The 21675-nt window shown below is 42.1% G+C and overlaps 1 protein-coding gene, 1 non-coding gene and 1 pseudogene across 2 annotated transcripts; 1 reads left to right on the top strand and 2 right to left on the bottom strand.

Annotated features, from left to right (window-relative positions):
- Nucleotides 1-4252: 4252 nt before the first annotated feature.
- Nucleotides 4253-4359, bottom strand: LOC150068326 (U6 spliceosomal RNA). The gene has a single exon (XR_016538647.1). It is a non-coding gene; the product is annotated as a U6 spliceosomal RNA (small nuclear RNA).
- Nucleotides 4360-5142: 783 nt separating this feature from the next.
- On the bottom strand, nt 5143-7302 carry LOC150068324 (putative gustatory receptor PTE01 pseudogene; annotated as a pseudogene).
- LOC150068325 (POU domain, class 5, transcription factor 1-like) lies at nt 5501-6560 on the top strand. The gene has a single exon (XM_090332048.1). It carries the CDS (start codon nt 6069-6071, stop codon nt 6558-6560), a length of 492 nt encoding a protein of 163 aa, XP_090188174.1. The 5' UTR covers nt 5501-6068.
- Nucleotides 7303-21675: the final 14373 nt, after the last annotated feature.

Raw genomic sequence — 21675 nt, 5'->3', positions numbered from 1 at the left:
ATTTCAATTACAAACTTTAGACTCTATTACAGAGGTATAATTATCAAAACAGCTTGGTACTGGCACAGGAACAGGCCTGAAGACCAATGGAATAGAACTGAGGACCCATATAATAAACCACAGACCTATGGCCACCAAATCTTTGACAAGGGAGCCAAAAAAATAGAATGGAAGAAAGAAGGCCTCTTCAACAAGTTGTGCTGGCAGAACTGGTTAAGCACCTTCAGGAAACTAAAGTTGGATCCTTCTTTGTCACCTTGCACTAGAATTAACTCCAAATGGATCAAAGACCTGGAGGTAAAAGCTGACACACTGAAAACTTTACAGGAAGGAATAGGAGATACACTAGGCCTCCTTGGCAGAGGTGGAAACTTTCTTAATAAGGACCAAGAATCAAAACAAATCAGAGAAAGGCTGAACAAGTGGGACTGCATTAAATTGCAGAGCTTTTGTATGGCAAAGGACATAGCTAGTAAACTAATAAGGAAGCCTACAGATTGGGAGAGGATCTTCACCAACCAAACAACGGACAAAGGCCCCATATGTCAAATATATCAACAACTCAAAAAATTGAATCACTCCAAAACTAACCTCCAAAGTAACAACCATCCTATTAAAAATGGGCCAAGGACTTAAAGAGAGTCTTCTCTGAAGAAGAAACAAAAATGGCCTATAGACACATGAAAAAATGCTCAACATCTCTGGACATAAAAGAAATGCAAATCAAAACAACTCTAAGATTCCACCTCACTCCAGTTAGAGGGGCCAGGATCAGGAAAACGAATTACAACAGATGCTTTAGGGGATGTGGCCAGGAGGGATCACTACTACACTGTGTTGGTGGGAGTACAAACTCGTTCAACCACTATGGAAAGCAGTGTGGCAGTGCCTCAAAAGGCTAAACATAGAACTCCCCTATGACCCAGCAATTCCACTACTTGGCATTTACCCAACCATCCAGAAACAAGGACATACTAAATCCACTAGCACAACAATGTTCATTGCAGCAATATTCACCATAGCAAAGATATGGAACCAACCTAGATGTCCCTCAGTTGATGAGTGGATCAACAAGTTGTGGTATTTGTACACAATGGAATTCTATGCTACTGTCAGAAAGAATGACATCGCCCAATTTGGTAGGAAATGGAAAGACTTAGAAAAAATCATATTAAGTGAAGTAAGCCAGACTCAAAGCAACTTAGGCTCAATGGTTTCCCTCATTCGTCATAATCAGTAGAAACCTTGGGCTCTACTATCAGAGATCTGCAATAGAGCAAAATCTTGATACATAAGGCCATATAATGTGAAGCTTATTGAAAGGACAACCAGGATATCGAAACAAAAGCCATATAACGAATGATTGCTGTCCTTAATGTACTATGTTGTCTCCCATCTCCTTTGCTGTCCCTTGGTTATCTGATATTATTATAGTACTCACTTTGTTATCTGATATATTGAATTTATTTGTATTTGGATATTTGAAATTTGATAGGGAAGGGGGGAAAACCAAGACGGGTGAGGGGTGTGGTGGGGAGGGAAATGGGTACCAAGACATGTGAAAGGGTATCAGTGTATGTGAATTAATGCACCTTCTATCTGGCAAATATCATGTAACCCTTATACTACTTACAATAAATAAAATGAAAAAAAAAGAAAATGAGTCAATCTAAATCTAGGAAATATGAGAGAGCAAATCCTTGATGCATAAGGCCTAACAGTTCAAACCCCATGACCCTAAAAACACTAAATAAATACAGTTCAGACTTTTTTACATTTACATTCTTTCAGAATCTACCTTCCCACAATATGTCATCCTCCTGTGTTATGGAAATAAGCCTGTCAGGAAAAGCCCAGTAGTTTGCCTTTAGAGATCAGCCTAGATAACTTCCTGTGGCCTAATGTAACATATCAGCCCAATGCATACAAAGAAGTGGTTTGGATCTGATAAAATCAGAACTCACTTCCTTATGCATGGCTTATCACAAGTCCAGGATTTGGGGAAGCTTAATATCAGAGCCAAGCTAAACCATTTCTTTTGAATATTTGGCAATGATATAGGTGTACTTTTACGTGCTTCTTGTGTCACTTGTATTTTCCTCTTATATCTTCAAGATTTTCTATGTATCCTGTGAATGTCATTAAGTCAGTCTGGCTAGGAAAACAATGTTTGTAAACCCATGTTAACTATTCAGAAAAAAGGCAGGCTGGAGATATAGTTCAAATGAGTAAACAAGCTGAGCAAACAGAATATAAACAGGAGATCCTGAATTGAAACCCTGGTATTGGACAGAAAACCACACGGGTGTTATCATTCCTTTTTATGTCAATCCATGAAATTGTAATTGTGCCTATATGTATACTTAGAATAGCACACATGTAAGTAGTAGACAAGTATGGCTTCTCTATATTCATAACTAGAAACCTATACAAATTGTTTCTGTGTATGTGTGTGAATTGTGAGCATGCAACTATCAATAATACAGTGTTTCTTCAATCTCCAGGTGTGGGGCTGCTGATACTTGGACCAAGCCAATGTCCCTTACTCTTGGTTTTTCTTCAAGTGAATTTGAGATGAAAACTCAACTGTCCAAGGAACCACTCACGTCCCTGTAGATTAGGTATTGGATTGCTCTTTCATTGCTTCCTCCAACTCACTCAAGCATTACGAGACCCCTATATCATAGAGTTCATGTATCCAGACAATCAAGCAGCCTAGAACCAAATGTAGGTGCCAGCGGATTAGATTTGTCTATCCTCAGATAATTTCACTAGGAAACACGATTTTCAATTTTCTTTGAAAGATACTATGGTAGAAAGGGAAGGAAGGAATTACACTGCCCCGAATGAAATACATTCTTTACTTGAATTATATAATGGGAGCGCATCTACATATCACCTTTAAAATAACCAAATGCATCATAGGAAACAATTAGGGGACTAAGTTATAAGTCTAAAATAACTCAAAACAAAAGTGCAGGAGGTAGGATATCTGGCTACCAATTAGAAAGTTATGACTTCAAAGACTGCTTAAAAAAGAAAAACATAAAGTTCTGTTTCTCTCCAATTTTATTGAGGTAAATTATACATATTAAAAACTTGCAACTCAATCCTTGCTAAATTCTTTGCTGGCCCCACCATCTGCAGACATTCATCATTCTTTACAAAAAAACAATTTAAACATTGAAAATATTTGCCAGATAGAAGGTGCATTAATTCACATACATTGATATCCTTTCACATGTCTTGGTACCCATTACCCTTCCCCCACCCACTACTCACCCCCCGTCTTGGTTTTCCCCCCTTCCTTCTAAAATTTCAAATAACCAAATACAAATAAATTCAATATATCAGATAACAAAGTGAGATACTGTAACAATATGAGATACCCAAGGGACAGCAAAGAGATAATATAGTATATTAAGGACAAGAATCATTTGTTATATGGCTTTTGTTCAATATCCTGGAAGTCCTTTCAATTAGCTTCATACTATATGGCCTTTTGGTTTTTTTTTAAAGAACTTATTAATGTGGATTTTTTACATCATATTTTAAATGACAAGTTTAACAAACAAGTGTTCAAGGAGGGAATCTCTCTTTACAATCACTGGGACTTCATATGTAGATCTTAAACAAAATTAGGCTAAGGGTTTGCATGTCATAGAAACATATTAATTTAAGAAATAAGGCATTATGTCTATAGAGTCATATGTTTTTATGTCTATATAGTTATGTTTATATTTCCATTACCATGTCCATAGCTTTGGGTATGCAGTTATTGCGTCCTTGCTCTTGTCCTCTTTGGATTTCATAGCCACATATTAGGGATACCCTGCACCTTTTGTTCCTTAGGTCTTGACTTGTCTCACTCAACATGATTCGCTCTAGGTTCATCCATTTCCCTGTGAATGCGATTGTTTTATCTTGTCTGTTGGCTATGTAGAATTCCATTGTGTATATATACCACATTTTCTGTATCCATTTATCTGCACTAGGGCATCTGCATTGTTTCCATCGCTTGGCTATTGTGAATAGTGCAGATATGAACATAGCTGAGTAGGTGTGCTTGTAATATCTTGGGTCATGATGTTTAGGATAGATGCCCAGAATGGTATGGTGGGATCGTAGGGAAGGTCTATTTTCAGTTCTTTAAGAAACCTCCACACTGCTTTCCAGAGTGGCTGAACTAGTCTGCATTCCCACCAGCAGTGTAGTAGGGTTCCTTTTTCTCCACAACCCTGCGAGCAAGAGTAAAAACAAGGAATGCTTCACGAATTTGCATGTTATCTTTGCGCAGGGGCCATGCTAATCTTCTCTGTATCGTTCCAATTTTAGTATATGTGCTGACGAGGCGAGCACAAGTCTGCCCGGATGCTTATACCTCAGGGGTGAGCCTCTAACTGCCTGCTCATAAAAGCAAGATGGATGATTTTTGTTGTTTGCTTCTTTGCATCTTGGTTTGTACCATTCCTGGGGTTTGAACTCAGGATGTGGACACTTTCCCTGATTTTTTTTTCCTCAGGGCTATTTTTCTGCTTCTTGAGCCATCACTTGACTTTTTGCTCCGTGTGTGTGTGTGTGTTGTAATTGAATTTAAAAACTCATAGGTGATGATGGGAGGGAAGAACTGGGACACTGGGAAGGTAGGAATTACATTATCCAGAATGAAATGCACTTTTCGCCTGACTTATGTAATGGTAGCCCATTTATATAACACCTTTAAAATAACAAAAGTCATCAGGGGAAAAATTAAGGCACTAGTTTATAATTTTTAAATTAACTCAAGCTAAAGGGCAGGACGGGATAGCTGGCTACAAAATAACATGTTCTGCCTTCAAAGTCTGTCCAATAGTATTGAGGTAAAATGTACATCTTACAAAATTTGCCACTCAATCCTTGCAATATTCTTTGTTGGGCCTAACATCTATAAACATTCATCATTCTTTACAAACTAACAATTTAAACATTACAAAGATATATTCCTCCTTAAGGAATCCATCCTGACATAGCCAGAATGGTTTTCCACTGCTAATGGATTGTACTAATTAAACTAGACACATACAGTATTCAGACAGGTAGAATTTATAGGACTATATGCTGAAGATTCTTGCTTCTGTCAAAACCACATAACAAATGAACTTCCTACCTGCTGGTGTCAGCTCCTGGTTTGTACAAGCTCCTCAGGGCACTTTTGAGGTCCCTGTTCCTCAGGCTGTAGATGAAAGGGTTCAGGAGAGGAGTGACCACTGTGTACATTGCTGAGAACACAGAGCTGCCCTTGGGAGAATGTGACACAGCTGACTCAAAGTAGACACCCAATGTTGTCCCAAAGAATAAGCAGACCACAGACAGGTGAGAGCCACATGTGGAGAAGGCTTTGTACTTCCCGCTTGAAGACGACATCCTCAGTACAGAAGAAATAATCTTGTAGTAAGAGAAAAGGATCCCTGAGTACTTTGCATTTCTCCAAGGCCCCCGGGTTGGGGTGCCCTTCTTCCCTATGGCCGGACACCTGCCTTCGGACTTCCCTTTCTCGCCCCCGCCTGGTGGGGCGACGGGCCTGGAGGGCTGGAACCGGGCTGGGTGGACTCTCGTACCTGGCTGAGTTTCCCCGGCCCTCCCGGTGGGCCGGGGGTTGGACCAGGTTCAGAGGTCTGGGGACTGGCGCCTTGTCCTCCGCCATTTGATTTCCGTGCAGGAGTGGAGTACTGTGCACCTCCAGTCGGCGTGGGCCTCCTGCCCCAAGTCGCCATGGAGCGCTCTTACCCCTCTGAGGGAGGTGAGGTGGCAGCTGGGGTGGAGAGGCACTCCGAGGGGGTTCCCCGGGGCCCTGCATTCCCCATCCTGTGAAGCTGGAAAAGGAGAAAGAGGAGCCAAACCCGGAGTCCCAGGAGAGCAAGGATCCGCATCAAGATCTTGAGCAATTTGCCAAGCTGCTGAAGCAGAAGAGGATCACACTAGGATATACCCAGGCCGATGTGGGGCTCACCCTGGGGGTTCTCTTTGGAAAGGTGTGCAGTCAAACCACCATCTGCCGCTTTGAGGCACTGAAGCTTAGTTTCAAGAACATGTGCAAGCTGAGGCCCCTGCTGCAGAAGTGGGTAGAGGAAGCTGACAACAATGAGAACTTTCAGGAGATATGCAAAGCAGAGACCCTCATGCAGGCCTGCAAGAGAAAGCGAACAAGTATTGAGAACCGAGTGAGAGGCAACCTGGAGAACAAGTTCCTGCAGTGCCCCAAGCCCACACTGCAGCAGATCAGCATTATCGCTCAGCAGCTCGGGCTAGAGAAGGACGTTGTCCGAGTGTGGTTCTGTAACCGGCACCAGAAGGGCAAACGACCAAGCAGTGACTATTCCCAGCGAGAGGATTTCGAGGCGGCAGGGCCTCCTTTGCCAAGGGGACCTGTAGCCTTTCCTCTGGTACCAGGGCCCCATTTTGGAGCCCCAGGCTATGGGGCCCCTCACTTTGCCACACTGTACTCTGTCCCTTTCTCAGAGGCAGAAGCCTTCCCCCCTGTCCCTGTCACCACTCTGGGCTCTCCCATGCATTCAAACTGAGATACCTGCTCTTCCTAGAGACAAGGGAACCGAGAAAATGGGAGAAGCTAGGGAAGGAGAACCTGGAATCTGGGCCAGGGCTTTGGGGATTAAGTTTTTCATTCACTAAGGAAGGAATTGGAAGCACAAAGGTGGGGGGTAGGACTTGGGGATCAGTGGTTAATGGGAAGGTGAAGTTCAATGGTGCTCTTGATTTTAATCTCCATGTTATTCAACACTTGGTTCTTAAATAAAGAAGCCTGGGACACAGTATACAGACAAAAAAAGAGAAAAGGATCCCGAAGAAAGGAAGGAAACCATATATGGTACCCATGATGTATTTAAATAAATTACTTCTGAATGTATGCTCACAGGAAAGATCCAGCACTTGAGAAGGGTCACAGAAAAACCTTGGGATTTCCAATTGCTTGAAATTGGTCATCTGTAACACCATCCATACATGCAGTTGTCCTTCCAAGGTGCTGGCAACAAATGACAGCAGAATCAAGAAGACACAGAGACAAGGGTTCACGATAAGTGGGTAATTCAGGGGGTGACAGATGGCCACAAAGCGGTCATAGGCCATGGCAGTAAGAACCAAAACATCCATACAACAAAAAATGAGAAAAATAGACATCTGTGTGAGGCAGCCCACATAGGAGATGGCTCTGCTGTGAGTGTGGATGTCCACCAGCATCTTGGGGACTGTAGTGGAGGTGAAGCCAATGTCAGCTAAGGACAGGTTGAAGAGGAAGAAGTACATGGGTGACAGCCAGGATGATGAGCAGATTTCTGACCACAGTGATCAGGTACATGGACAGGAAGAGCCCAAAGAGCATGGGTTGTAGCTCAGGGTCATCTGAGAGTCCCAGGAGGTAAAATTCTGAGATGTGTGTTAGATTACACATCTCTGCATTAATTGGAGATCTTCGATATTAAGAGAGAGCAATACTTAATGAAGAAGTCAGAATTCAACAATCATTCTGAACTCAAATATGCACAGTTCATAACAACATTCTGTCCAATACTTTTTAGTTATCACAAACCCAATCATCCTAGATTTTTTTCTTTCTCATTGATACCCTTTCATGTATTCATTTTAAATAATCAACTGTGTTAGGACATTATAGGTAATGTTTTCTGATCACAGGAAATACACCTTATTCTTTATTATAGTCTACTTCACAGGTGTGATTTTTTAATCTGTAAAATTCATTTTCATCCAATCTGTAAAGAAGCATGCTTATATGCTTCATTTTATGATATGGAAATAGTGTATAGAGACATAGTGAAAAATTCAAATTGTCCTACTTATGAAAATGCTAAAATATACAGAGCTGCATGATCCAAAGCAATTTCACATCGATAGTCCAGGACTAGAAAATCCTCTACAGTGCCTGCAATACCCCAGGAGATTTCTTCATCCTTGCTTTTTGTCTAAGTTTCATCTTTGTTTCCCTCCTTCCCCCCTTTTTCTCTCTGTCTTTCTCTGTCTCTGTCTATCTTTCTCTGTCTCTGTCTCTCTGTCTCTGTCTCTGTCTCTCTGTGTCTCTCTCTGTGTCTTTCTCCCGGTCTCTGTGTCTCTTTGTCTCTGTCTCTCTCTCTGTGTGTCTCTGTCTCTGTCTCTGCCTCTCTCCTCTCTCTCTCTCTCTCTCTCTCTCTCTCTCTCTCTCTCTCTCTCTCTCTCTCTCTCTCTCTCTCTCTCTCTCTCTCTCTCTCTCTCTCTCTCTCTCTCTCTCTCTCTCTCTCTCTCTCTCTCTCTCTCTCTCTCTCTCTCTCTCTCTCTCTCTCTCTCTCTCTCTCCATCTGACTTTGTGTACGTGTGTGTCCTAAGATTCTGACTCTGGGCCTGGGTTCTGACCTTGAGGCTTTCCTGCCCAAAGGAAAGCTCAAACACTTGAGTAAGAACTCCACTTTTGGCTTCTGGTAGCTAATTGGAGATGACAGCTCACAGGTTTTTCTGCCCACGCTGGCTCTGAACCTCTATCCACAGAACTCAGCCTGTTGAGTAGCTAGGATTCCAGGTATGAGGCACCAGGGCTTGGACTATAGCATAATAAAAAAACCCACAAACTCTTCAGTCTCCTACATATAAATAAATCAAGATCTCCAATATGACATCTACTTCTTCCTGAAGTAATTTCAGGAATTGAGGAATTTTCTGACAGTGGAGCAAGGGATTCGTTGGATGTAGGCAATGTTGGTTGACATTTAGTTACTGGGTTTCTTTCTTTTCAATCATCTTTCTGATTATTGCACTTCCTATACTGGTTGCTAGCTGTGACCCGGTGGCTGTTTTGTGATCAGTCAATAATCCCCTAGAGAAGAAATTAGTGTTCTCTTTCTGGAAGTCAGAGAGAGATGAGACAGATGTCCAGATTCTCACTGGGGGACTAACAAATCCTATCACACCACTTTCCAGTATTTAATATTCGGTGACAATAGACAAATAGAAAGTTAGATTCACACCTTTTTTTATCTAACCATCTACCACCACGTCCATATGAATTGGGTGTTCAGTCATATCCTGTTAAATAACTAGACCGACTGCAGTAAACAATAAGAGATTTAAAGTAAGAATCCTGTGACCTTCTATAGAACAGATTAATAATTTTTTATATTCTTCACTACTGCTATTCCTGGGACTCCTCTAACAGGATACCAAATTACTGGCTTGTCTTCATTATATTCAAGCAGTCCTTGCAGCTGTTTTGCTGTTTAGTTAGGAAACAATGCATTTGACTGTATTTCTTGGCAAGAAGGAAAACTCCAAATCACAGGAATCTTACAGAAAGCACGCTTGTATGAATTGTGTGGTACACTCACTACACACTTGGTTGTGTTGCTTCTCTGTTGGGTCATGTCCATGAAGTACAGATGAAAAGATTGTTCCATTCCTGGAGTGTATGAAAACCTCAGGCTCAATCCTCACAGTGGACCCTGAGTAGGGCAACACAGGAGATTTTCCAACTAGGGCTAATATTGCATTGGAGATATTTAGGGAGATGTCGGGGGACTGGCTGGTAATAGGCTCTTCTATGATTGTGGATGCACAATTCACAGAGCTCACAATTTGCCAAACTGATGCCAAACAAATCATCTCTAGGCACCCCATAACATGGAGGGGGTGAGGGAGAACAAGTGCCTAAAAGTATAGTTTTGAAGCATGTTCTTTGGTAAACAAAACTGGTCTGTCTATGCAAAGATGACAAGATGAAAAGTATGGGTAATTATAGACTATACAGGAAGGCTATTTCGCATTTCAAACCCTTTGGACACTTCCTAGACAGTTCATAAAGGAAATATCTAGAATATCAGTGTCTTGAATAGGAGACTAGCAGGAAGGAATAAATCACATTGAATCATTGAACACACAGTGAGAGAATTTTGTCACCATACTCAATGTGCATGTATGAAAGGAAGTGTGGATATTAATGTGGCAGGTGGGGGAGGGAGAGAGGGAGTATTTTGGAAGGTGTGATTGGGTTTAAGATGCATTGTACATGTACATGAATGTCTTAAATGGAAAGTTCTGTCTACAAACAAGTGAAGAATTAACATCTCCAAAGTGAGGCTGCACTGCTGGCTCACATCTGTTATCCTAGCTACTCAGGGTGCTGTGAGTGAAAGATCAGGTTTTTTTTAATTAAAGAATTTATTAACATTGATTTTTACATCCTATTTCAAATAACAAGTTTAACAAACAAATGTTCAAGTGGGAATCTCTACATACAATCACTGGGACTTAGTTTTTAGAATTTAATCAAAATTAGGCTAAGGGTTTGTATGTCATAGAAACATATTAATTTATGAAATAAAACATTATGTCTATAAAGTCATAGGTTTTTATGTCTATATAGTTATGTTTATATTTCCATTACCATGTCCATAGCATTGGGTTTACAAATGTTGTGTCCTCGCTCTTCTACTCTTTGGATCTAATAGCCACATATTAGGGACACCATGTGCCTTTGACTCTTTTGGTCTTCACTTGTCTCACTCAACATGATTCTCTCTAGGTTCATCCACTTCCCTGCAAATGCCATTATTTTATTCTGTCTGTTGGCTATGTAGAATTCCATTGTGTATATATATATATATGTATATATACATATATATACATATATATATATATCACATTTTCTGTATCCATTCATCCGCAATAGGGCATGTGGATTGTTTCCATCACCTGGCTCTTGTGAATAGTGCAGAGATCCACATAGCTGAGCAGGTGTCCTTGTCATATCTTGGGTTATGATATTCAGTATAGATGCCCAGAAGTGGTATGGCAGGATCGTAGCGAAGGTCTATTTTCAGTTCTTTAAGAAGCTAATTGAAAGGACCTCCAGGATATTAAAACAAAACCCATATAATGAATGATTGTTGTCCTTAATGTACTATGTTGTCTCTCATCTCCTTTTGGGTCGCTTGGTTATCTCATATTGCTACAGTATCTCACTTTGTTATCTGATATATTGAATTTATTTGTATTTGGTTATTTGAAATTTGATAGGGAAGGGGGGAAAGCCAAGAGGGGTGGGGGTGTCGGGGGGAGGGTAATGGGTACCAAGACATGTGAAAGGGTATCAATGTATGCGAATTAATGCACCTTCTATCTGGCAAATAACATGTAACCCTTTCACTAATTACAATAAAAAAAGAATGAATAGAATAAAAAAAAGAAACTTCCACACTACTTTCCAGAGTGGCTGAATTAGTTTACAATCCCACCAGCAGTGCAGTAGGGTTCCTTTTTCTCCACAACCCCCCCAGCAACTGTCATTGTCTGAGTTCAAAACCTTTGTCATTCTTATTGTGGTAAGGTGGTATCTTAAGATTGTTTTTGTATGTATTTCCTTTATGACCCTAGATGATTAACATTTTATCATATGCTTTTCTGCATTTTAATCTCTTCTTCTGAGAAGTTTCTCTTTACTTCCCTTGCCCATTTGGTGAATGGTTTGTTGGGTTTGGGGGGAATTAGTTTCTTGAGTTCCCTGCAGATACTGCATATTAAGCATTTGTCAATTGTATTATTCGTAAATATCTTTTCCCAGTTTGTTGGCTATCTCTCTACTTTTGCGACTATACTTCTATCTGTACAGAAACTTTTTTTTATTTGCACTCTTTTTTCCATATATTTTTATTGTAACTAATAGAAGGATCACATAACATTCACCAGATAGAAGGTGCATTACTTCACATACATTGATACCCTTTCTCATGTCTTGGTCCCCATTTCCCTCCCCTCCCCACCCCACCTTCATTTTGTTTTCCCCCCTTTCCTATCCAATTTCAAATAACCAAATACGCATATACCAATATATGAGATAACAAAGTGAAATACTATAACAATATGAGATAACTAAGGGACAGCAAAAGAGGTGAGAGATAACATAGTACATTAAGGATAACAATAACTCATTGTATGGCTTTTCTTTCTATATCCTGGAAGTTCTTTCATTTAGTGTCATCCTATATGACCTTATGTATCTAGGTTTTACTCTATTGTAAATCTCTGCTAGGAGAGCCCAAGATTTCTACTGATTATGACAAACAAGGGAAACCATTGAGCCTATGTTCCTTTCAGTCTGGGTTACTTCACTTAATATGATTTTTTCCAAGTCGTTCCATTGCCTTACAAATGGGGCGATGTCATTCTTTCTGACAGCAGCATAGAATTCCATTGTGTATAAATACCACATGTTGTTGATCCACTCCTCAACTGAAGGGCATCTGGGTTGGTTCCATATCTTTGCTATGGTAAATAGTGAGGCAATAAACATCGTGGTGCTACTGGATTTAGTATGCCCTTGTTTCTGGATTATTGGGTAAATGCCAAGTAGTGGAATTGCTGGGTCAGAGGGGAGCTCTATGTTTAGTCTTTTGAGGAACTCCCATACTGCTTTCCATAGTGTTTGAGGGAGTTTGCACTCCCACCAACAGTGTAGTAGTGACCCCTCCTAGCCTCATCCCCTCCAGCATCTGTTATTAATCGTTTTCCTGATCCTGGCCATTCTAACTGGAGTGAGGTGGAATCTTAGAGTTGTTTTGAATTGCATTTCTTTTATGACCAGAGATGTTGAGCCTTTCTTCATGTGTATAGGCCATTTTTGTTTCTTGTTCAGAGAAGACTCTCTTTAAGTCTTTGGCCCATCTTTTGATGGGATGGTTGATTCTTTGGAGATTAGTTTTGGAGTGATTCAATTTTTTGAGCTCTTGATATATTTTAGATATGAGGCCTTTGTCTGTTGTATGGTTAACAAAGATCTTCTCTCACTCTATAGGCTTCATTATTAATTTACCAGCTATGTCCTTTGCCATACAGAAGTTCTGCAGTTTAATGCAGTCCTATTTATCCAGCCTTTCTCTGATTTGTTGTTTTTCTTGGTCCTTATTAACAAATTTTGGACCTGTGCCTAGGAGGCCTAGTGTGTCTCAAATTCCTTCTTGTAAAGTTTTCAGTGTGGCAGAGTTTACCTAGAGGACTTTGATCCATTTGGAATTAATTCTAGTGCAGGGTGACAAAGAAGGATCCAACTTCAGATTTCTGCAGGCACTTAACCAGTTCTGCCAGCACCACTTATTGAAGAGGCTGTCTTTCTTTCATTCTATTTGGCTCCCTTGTCCAAGATTAGGTGGCCATAGCTCTGTTGTTTAATATCTGTGTCCTCAGTTCTATTTCATTGGTATTTAGGCCTGTTCTTGTGCCAGTACCAAGCTGTTTTGATAATTATTGCTCTGTAATGGAGTCTAAACTTTGGACGTGAAATTCCTCCAGCGCTGTTCCTTTGCTAAGAAATATTTTTGCTATACAGGGTCTTTTATTATTCCATACGAAATTTGGATTGCCTCTTCTATTTCTTTAAAGAATGACATTGGGCTATTGATGGGTATTGCCCTTGGCAAGATTCTCATTTTCAAAACGGGGAGAAGATGGCGCCGAGACAATAGGGACGCTGCCTTGTGAGAGAGATCTAGCAAAAAGGGAGAACCAGGGAGTCCCACGAGCCAATTATCTTAAGAAATCCACAACAGCAAACTCAAAAAGCAACGGAGAAGGACTCAAACCAGAAAAGAAATCCAGATAAAGCTCACATCCAACTTTCTCAAAGAATTTGGAACGCGAGTATCCCTCCCCCACCTCTCTCTGCTGGTTCCTAGCCGCGAAAAGCGGTTGTGGGCAGAGAGCACCAGGCCAGGAGTCTGACTGCTGCAGAAACCAACATACAACCGGGCCACCGAACAGGGGAAGCATCAGAACCCAGACTCGGAACCAGAACAGCAGCAGCGGAATGCAGACGCGGAACACAGGTGGAGGAGAAGACCCGAGGGGAGTGAAAGACTCCCCACCACCATGGATCACCCGCAGATGGACGCAGAGGCATGAGTAATACAGCGCATCCCCAAACACAACTGGAAAGCAGAGCGGTGCCAAGCAATAAAACTTAACTCAGACCCCTCCACCCCGCTTGAGAAAGACTGGCGGGAGCAGGGGGGCAAGGAATTTAGAATCCTGTCCCTTCCCTCAACAGCACCCTCCCAAATGCAATTGACTGGAGATTGACAGGTGGGCTACTTAAGACCCAGCACCCCACCAAGGGAGGGGGGGCTGTCCCAACTCCCACCCACCCAACGGGCTCAACCCCCAGCCCTCTGACTGGAGACTGACAAGCGGGCGGACCCTAAGACTAAGCACCCCATCAGGGGCGGCAGAGCTGTCTCAGCTCCCACCCGCCACCAAGCTCCTCTCCCAGGCCACTGGATCTGGAGAGTAGAGGGCGCTGGTACCCTGCATTACAACAGCGGGTAGGGAGTGCGGGAATATAGGAGCCAGCATCTGCCCCCCCCCCCTCAATTCTTGAGCGGGGCATTCTCCAGCTGGGAATCCTGAGCAAGACAGCACCGAGGGGCCCCCCCACAGTCACAGACTCTCTGACAAAGCAGTGGAAACACAGCAGGGATCTGAAGGGCTGACCAGCAGCCAATCTGACCTGGTGAGAATCAGAAATGCGCGGCTCTGCCCTTGGAGCCCAAATCCTCAGCTGGGCACCGCCCCTGGGAACAGAGGAGTCTCCTGCTGGTCCTACTGAGAGCCCCTGGAAACTCTCAATTCCCAGTCCCTTGGCTTGGGGCAGCCCCTGGAAGCACTACAGGAAAATGTCTGCCAACTGCACTCAGACTGAAGCTCGCAGATCCATCCCATGGTCCACTGTGAGGCCACTGGTTGGGCTAAGAACTAGTCATGCAGCAACACATAAGTTTTATTCTAATACATTCCAAACTTTGTACTCAAATACGCTACCTACTTACCAACTTAGGTCAGTTATCCTTACGCTATACCTTTTCTTCATTACTACAATATTCTTACATTCCTACATTAATCCTCTTGTACCTCCCCTGACCTCTCTCATTCTATCTTTCTATCTCTGGACCTGTTTTCTTCTTTCAACCCTTATACTGCATGGATCTACACTTGATAGCTGTTGAGCAATACTGTATATCTAAGTGTTTAATTCTTCTCTAGGCTCAGAGGGACATAAAGACAATAGAGATTGGACTGAGAGGCTTATTGATTTGGGTATAAGTCGCTTATCAGTGGTTGTATTAGACTGGTCTGTAAGTGCACAAAAAGAAAGAGAGATAACACCAATCAAAACTTGTGAACATCTAGTGTCTGCCAGCTACATGTGTCTAGGTTGGTTATATCTGAAAAACTATAATCATGTTTAGTATTAATCTTGCTCCCATTTTCAAATGGGCAGAACAAGAAACTCAAGAAAAATGTCAAATCAAGAATCAACCTCCCCCACCCAATGTAAACAGACAATGGAACAGTCACTGGCAAACCTAGAGGAGACTCTTCCAAGTGCTATACAAATGCAATTGATAAACATCATTAATGAAAAATGTGAAAATATAAAGAAAGAGATAAGGGAGGAAGCCATATCTAAACAAGAGGAAACCATAAACAAGGTGGTAAGTGAAAAAGAAGAAGCCATAAAGGAGGCCATAATAAAAGTTTTTCAAAGAAAGATGGATGAATTCATAGAATCCACAAATAAAAAAGTGACCAAACTCCAGCAAATGTCCAAAGAAAATAAAGCTAATGAGCTAACCACTCAAATGGAAATCAAGGAGCTAAAGAAATCCATACATGATCTAAAAGAAGAGATGCAAAGCATCAAAAATGAGCAATTAGAAGCAAGGGAGATGAAAAATAAAGCAGATAGCTTTGATAGAAGCTCTGCTGTGAGTCTGGATGTCTACCAGCATCTCGGGACCGTGGTAGAGGTTAAGTCAATGTCAACATAAAACATGATGGAGAGGAAGAACTACATGGGGGTGTGGAGGTGGGGGTCAGAGGTGACGGCCAAGATGATGAGCAGATTTCCAAGCACAGTAATCAGGTACATGGACAGGAATATCCCAAAGAGCATATGTTGTAGCTCAAGGTCATCTGAGAGTCCCAGGAGATAAAATTCTGAGATGTGTTTTAGATTATGCAGCCCCATATTTATTGGACACCTTTGATGTAAAAAAGATAGCAATAACTACTGAAGAACTCAGAATTCAGCAATAATTTTGAATTCAAGTGTTTTAGTTGAGGACTCTTTTGAGTCCATCAATAATAGTTTCAGTTGTCATCTACCCAGTCATCCTGGATTTCTTCTTTCTCATATACCCCTTTTATAAATGCATTTTAGATACTCAACTGCGTTAGAACATTACAGGAAGTGCTTTCTTATCACAGAAAATACAGCACATTCCTGTAAAATTATTACAAGATATTCCACAGTGGTCTTCTTTCTTTGTGAGATTCATTCTCACACATTCTATAAAGAAACATTCTTGCTGGACATGGTGGCTCACACCTGTAAACCTAGCTACTCAGGAGGCTGAGATCTTAGAATCATGGTTCAAAGCCAGCCCGGGTGCTAAAGTCCATGAGACTCTTATCTCCAATTAACCACCAGAAAACTAGAAGTGGCACTGTGGCTCGAGGATAGGGCTGTAGCCTTAAGCTGAAGAGCTCAGAGACAGTGCCCAGGCCCAGAGTTCAAGTCTCCCAAGAACAAAAAGAAAGGAAGAAACATTCCTGCAAACTTTATTTTATCATAAAGAAATACTAAAGTCACGAATAGTGAAATTTCTAGAGATATGCTACTTAAAACACTTCATAAAATATACAGAACTGAATTATCAAACATTAATTTCATACAAACAAATCAGTTCTAGAAAATACTGTACAGCACCTGTTATCTCCCAGGAAATTTCTTCCTCATTCTTTCATTTAGTAATTTCCATCTTGATATTCTGTGTGTGTGTGTGTGTGTGTGTGTGTGTGTGTGTGTGTGTGTATAAGAGAAAGAGAGAGAGAAACAGAGAGACAGAGACAATGAGTCCTAGAATTTGAATCTTTCCTTCCTGCCCAAAGTAGTGCTCTTCTACTTGAGCCACAGCTCTACCTGTTTTTGGGGTTCAATATCTGTTGTTTAATTGAGAAATTAAAACAATGTTTTTCCATAAACATTCAGGTCTTCATTTCTTTGTAGACAGATATAATCGACATTGTTTTAGATTGGCTCTAAAGAGAGCCAATCTGATGCACAGCTCCACTTTTGAGGCTCTGGGGTTCTGCTACCTGGGCTGCCTTTGAACTTGAATCCTCAGAACCTCTCTCAGCCTCTTCAGTAGCTGGGATTGCAGGGGTAAGCCACCAGCACTGGGAATAAAGTATACATTTTTAACTCGTTGCATTTTTCTGAAAATGACTAAATCAATACCTGATGTTATATCTACCTTTCCCTGAACCAATTTCAGGAATTTAGGAGCATGTTGATATGAGCAATGGTGGTTGACATTTAGTCCTTCCTGTTCTGCCATAGATCGAACCTTGCACTTCCTGTACTGATTTCAAGCCATGACTCCTGCTTTTCTGTTTTGTGACCAATTAGGAATCTCCCAAAGAAGAAATCAGCATCCTCTTCTTGGATGTCAGAGAGAAGTGAGACAGATGCTCTGGTTTCCACTGTGTGCCTATCAAAGTCTTTAACAAATCCCACTTTCCAAAATTTGATATTCTGTGTCAATAGACAAACAGAAATATGGCTTCACAGTTTTCTTTTTTTAACCTTACCATCTACCACAGCTTCTAAAAGAGTAGTGTGTTCAAGCTGGGCACCTGTGATCCTAGCTACTCAGAGGGTTGAGATCTGAGGATCACGGTTCAAAGGCAGCATAGGCTTGAAAGTTCCTGACTCTTAGCCCCAGTTAGCCACTAAAAAAAACCAGAAGTGACACTGTGGCTTAAGGGCAGTAGCCTTGAGCTGAAGAGCTCAGGGACAGCACCCAGGCCCAGAGTTCAAGCCTCATGACCGACAAAAGAAAAAAGAAAGAATAGTGTGTTCAATCATATTCTATTAGGAAACATTTTCAACTATAGGAAAAACAAAACACAGTAGAAAGCTTTGAAGTCAGATTTCTGTAACCTTCAGCAGAACAAAAGTCCTAAGAAAGTTCTCATTACTGCTATTCCTAATCCTTCTCCAGTTGCATATTGCAACTGCTGGCTTGTCCTTGTTTTGTAGAAATAGCTGTTCGGCTCTCTAGTTAAGGACACAGGACATAGAACTGTGTTTTTCTATAAGAATGAAACCTCTGGATCACCAGGAAAGTTTACAAAGCATGCTTGCATATTTACTGGGATATTACTCTCTACTTACTGGGTTGAACTGTTTCTCTGTTGGGTCATGGTCATGAAGTACAGATCAGAAGATCCCTGCATGCCTGAAATATAATAAAATCTCAGCCCCACTCCTCACAATCAATCTTACATACTTTGACACTGGAGAAATTCCAGCTGTAGGATAATATAACATTGGAGATATTTATGGAGATGTCAGAGGAAAGGCTGATAATCGGCTTTCCTTTGATCTTAGATGCTTAATTCCCAGAGCTCACAATTAAACAGACTGTTTCTAGGCATAAAAATCTCTATGGAACAGGAAGGAAGATGGCGCCGAGACAATAGGGATGCTGCCTAGCACTCTCTCACAAAAAGAGAGAACCAGGCAGTCCCACGAGCCAACTACCTAAAGAAATCCACAACAACAAGCTCAAAAAGCAACGGAGAAGGACTCAAACCGGAAAAGAAATCCAGATAAAGCTCACATCCAACTTTCTCAAAGAATTCGGAACGCAAAGACCCTTCCCCGAACCTCTCACCGCCGGATCCAAGCCAAGAAAGCTGCGGAAACTGGCAAAAAAAGGCAGCTGGCGCCGGATCAAGCCGAGAAAAGTGGCTTGAGCGGGTGCGACCTCCACGCTGGGAAAGCGGTGGCAGGTGGAGGGCGCCAGGCTGGGAGCCCAACGGCTGGAGAAACCAGCACAGAATCGGGCCAGTGAACAGCAGAAGCAGCGGAACCCAGACGCGGAACCAGAACAGCAAGCAGCGGAACGCAGACACAGAACACAAGCGGCAGCGGAGACCCGAGGGTAGTGAAAGGCCCCCCACCACCGTGGACCATCTGCAGACAGACGCAGAGGCATGAGAAATACAGCGCGTCCCCAAACACATCGGGAAAGTGGAGTGGGTGCCAAGCAATAGAACTTAACTCAGACCCCAACAAGCCACCCGAGAAAGACTGGCAGGAGCAGGGGGGCAAGGAATTTAGAATCCTGTCCCTTCCCTCAACAGCCCCTTCCCTCAGGCCATTGACTGGAGATTGACAGGCAGGCTACCCATAAGATCCAGCACCCCACCAAGGGAGGCGGGACTGTCCCAACTCCCACCCACCCAACGGACTCAACCCCCAGCCCTCTGACTGGAGACTGACAAGCGAGTGGACCCTAATTCCTCAGCACTTCACCAGGGGAGGCGGAGCTGTCCCAGCTCCCACCCGCCCACGAGGCTCCTCTCACAGGCCACTGGATCTGGAGAGTGGAGGGCGTTGGGACCCTGCCTTACAACAGTGGGTAGGGGGTGTGGGAAAATAGGAACCAGAATCTGCCCCCCCTCAATTCTTGAGTGGGGCATCCTCCAGCTGGGGATCCTGAGCAAGACAGCACCGAGGGGTCCCCCACATTCACAGATTCTCACAAAGCAGTGGAAACGCAGCAGGGATCTGAAGGGCCAACCAGCAGCCAAGCTCCCCTTCTGAGAAGCAAAAAGGCATGGCTCCGCCCTTGGAGCCCACGTCCCCAGCTGGGCCCCACCCCTGCGAACAGAGGGGTCTCCTGCTGGTCCTGCTGAAAGCCTCTGAAACTCTCAATCCCCAGACCCTTGGCTTGGGGCCGCCCCTGGAAGCAGCACAGGAAAACGTCCGCCAACCGCGCTCAGACGGAAGCTCGCAGATGCATCCCATGGTCCACTGTGAGGCCACTGGTTGGGCTAAGAGCTAGTCGTGCAGCAACACATCAGTTTTATTCTAATACTTTCCAAACTTTGTATTCAAATATGCTACCTATTTACCCCCTGACCTCTCTCATTCTATTTTTCTATCTCTGGACCTCTGCTCCTCTTTCAACCCTTATACTGCATGGATCTACACTTGATGGCTGTTGAGCAACACTGTATATCTAGGTGTTTAATCATTCTCTAGGCTCAGAGGGACTTAAAGACAATAGAGCTTAGATTGAGAGGCTTATTGTTTTGGGTATCAATCGCTTATCAGTGGATTATTAGACTGGTCTGTAACTGCACAAAAAAAAGAGTGATAACACCAATCAAAACATGGGAACATCTAGAGTGTGCCAGCTACAGAGGTTTAGGTTGGTTATATCTGAAAAACTATAATCGTGTATAGTATTAATCTTGCTCCCATTTTCAAATGGGCAGAACAAGATACTCAAGAAAAATGTCAGATCAAGATACAACATCCCCCACACCCCTCACCCAATGTAAACAGCCAATAGAACAGTCACTGGCAAATCTAGAGGAGAGTCTTCCAAGTGCTGTACAAATGCAATTGATAAACACCATTAATGGAAAATCTGAAAACATAAAGAAAGAGATAAGGGAGGAAGCCATAGCTGAACAACAGGAAACCATAAACAAGGTGATAAGTAAAAAGAAAGAAGCCATAAAGGAGGCCATAATAAAGATTTTTCAAAGAAAGATGGATGAATTCATAGAATCCACAAATAAAAAGGTGACCGAACTCCAGCAAATATAAAAAGAAAATAAAGCTACTGAGCTAACCACTTAAATGGAAATCAAGGAGCTAAAGAAATCCATACATGATCTAAAAGAAGAGATGCAAGGCATAAAAATGAGCAATTAGAAGCAAGGGAGATGAATAATAAAGTAGATAGCTTTGATAGCAGGTTAGATAATGCAGAGGAGAGAATTTCCGGGGCTGAAGATAATTTAGTTATAATGGAGAAAGAACAGAAAATGAGTCAATCCAAATCTAGGAAAAATGAGAGAGCGTTTCAGGAGATCCAAGATACAATTAGGAAGCCTAATTTAAGACCAATTGTTATTGAGAAGGGCGGGGAGAAAGAGGTCAATGGTATTGGAAATATACTTCAGGGAATCATCTCAGAGAATTTCCCAAATATCCAGAAGGGCAAACCCATCCAGATACAAGAAGCTTTTAGAACCCCAAACAGACCTGACCAGAAAAGAACATCCCACCTCCAGGTCGTAATCCGAACTGGATCAATAGAAACCAAAAAAAGGATCCTAAAGGCAGCCAGGGAAAAGGATAAAGTAATCTATAAAGGAAAACCAATCAGAATAACCCCAGATTTCTCAGCAGAGACCATGCACGCAAGAACTGACTGGAAGCATATATGTCATGCCCTTAAGTCAAATAACTACCAACCAAGAATACTGTACCCAGCTAAGCTCTCATTCATAACTGAGGGAACAATAAAAACAATATGTCGCAACAAAACCAACACTACCGAGAATTCTCAAAGATGTTCTTTACATAGAAAACCAAAATAAATGCAATATAGGGAAAGAAATGGCACCTAAACAGCATACCACATAAGGACCACAAGAACTGTCAAGACACAGGCCCTAATGAAAGCTTTTAAAAATGGTAGGAACTAATAAATATCTCTGAAGACTAACTCTCAATATCAATGGACATAACTCTCCAATTAAACGGCATAGGCTGTCTAG

The sequence above is a fragment of the Megascapheus bottae genome, chromosome 1 (genome assembly GCF_031878675.1).
Source record: "Megascapheus bottae isolate mThoBot1 chromosome 1, mThoBot2.hap1, whole genome shotgun sequence".
Classification (NCBI taxonomy): domain Eukaryota; kingdom Metazoa; phylum Chordata; class Mammalia; order Rodentia; family Geomyidae; genus Megascapheus; species Megascapheus bottae.
This window is presented reverse-complemented; position numbering and strand designations above follow the sequence as displayed.

Coding starts and splice junctions, on each gene's coding strand:
- LOC150068325 (XM_090332048.1), top strand. CDS start 6,069: ATGTGCAAGCTGAGGCCCCTGCTGCAGAAGTGGGTAGAGGAAGCTGAC.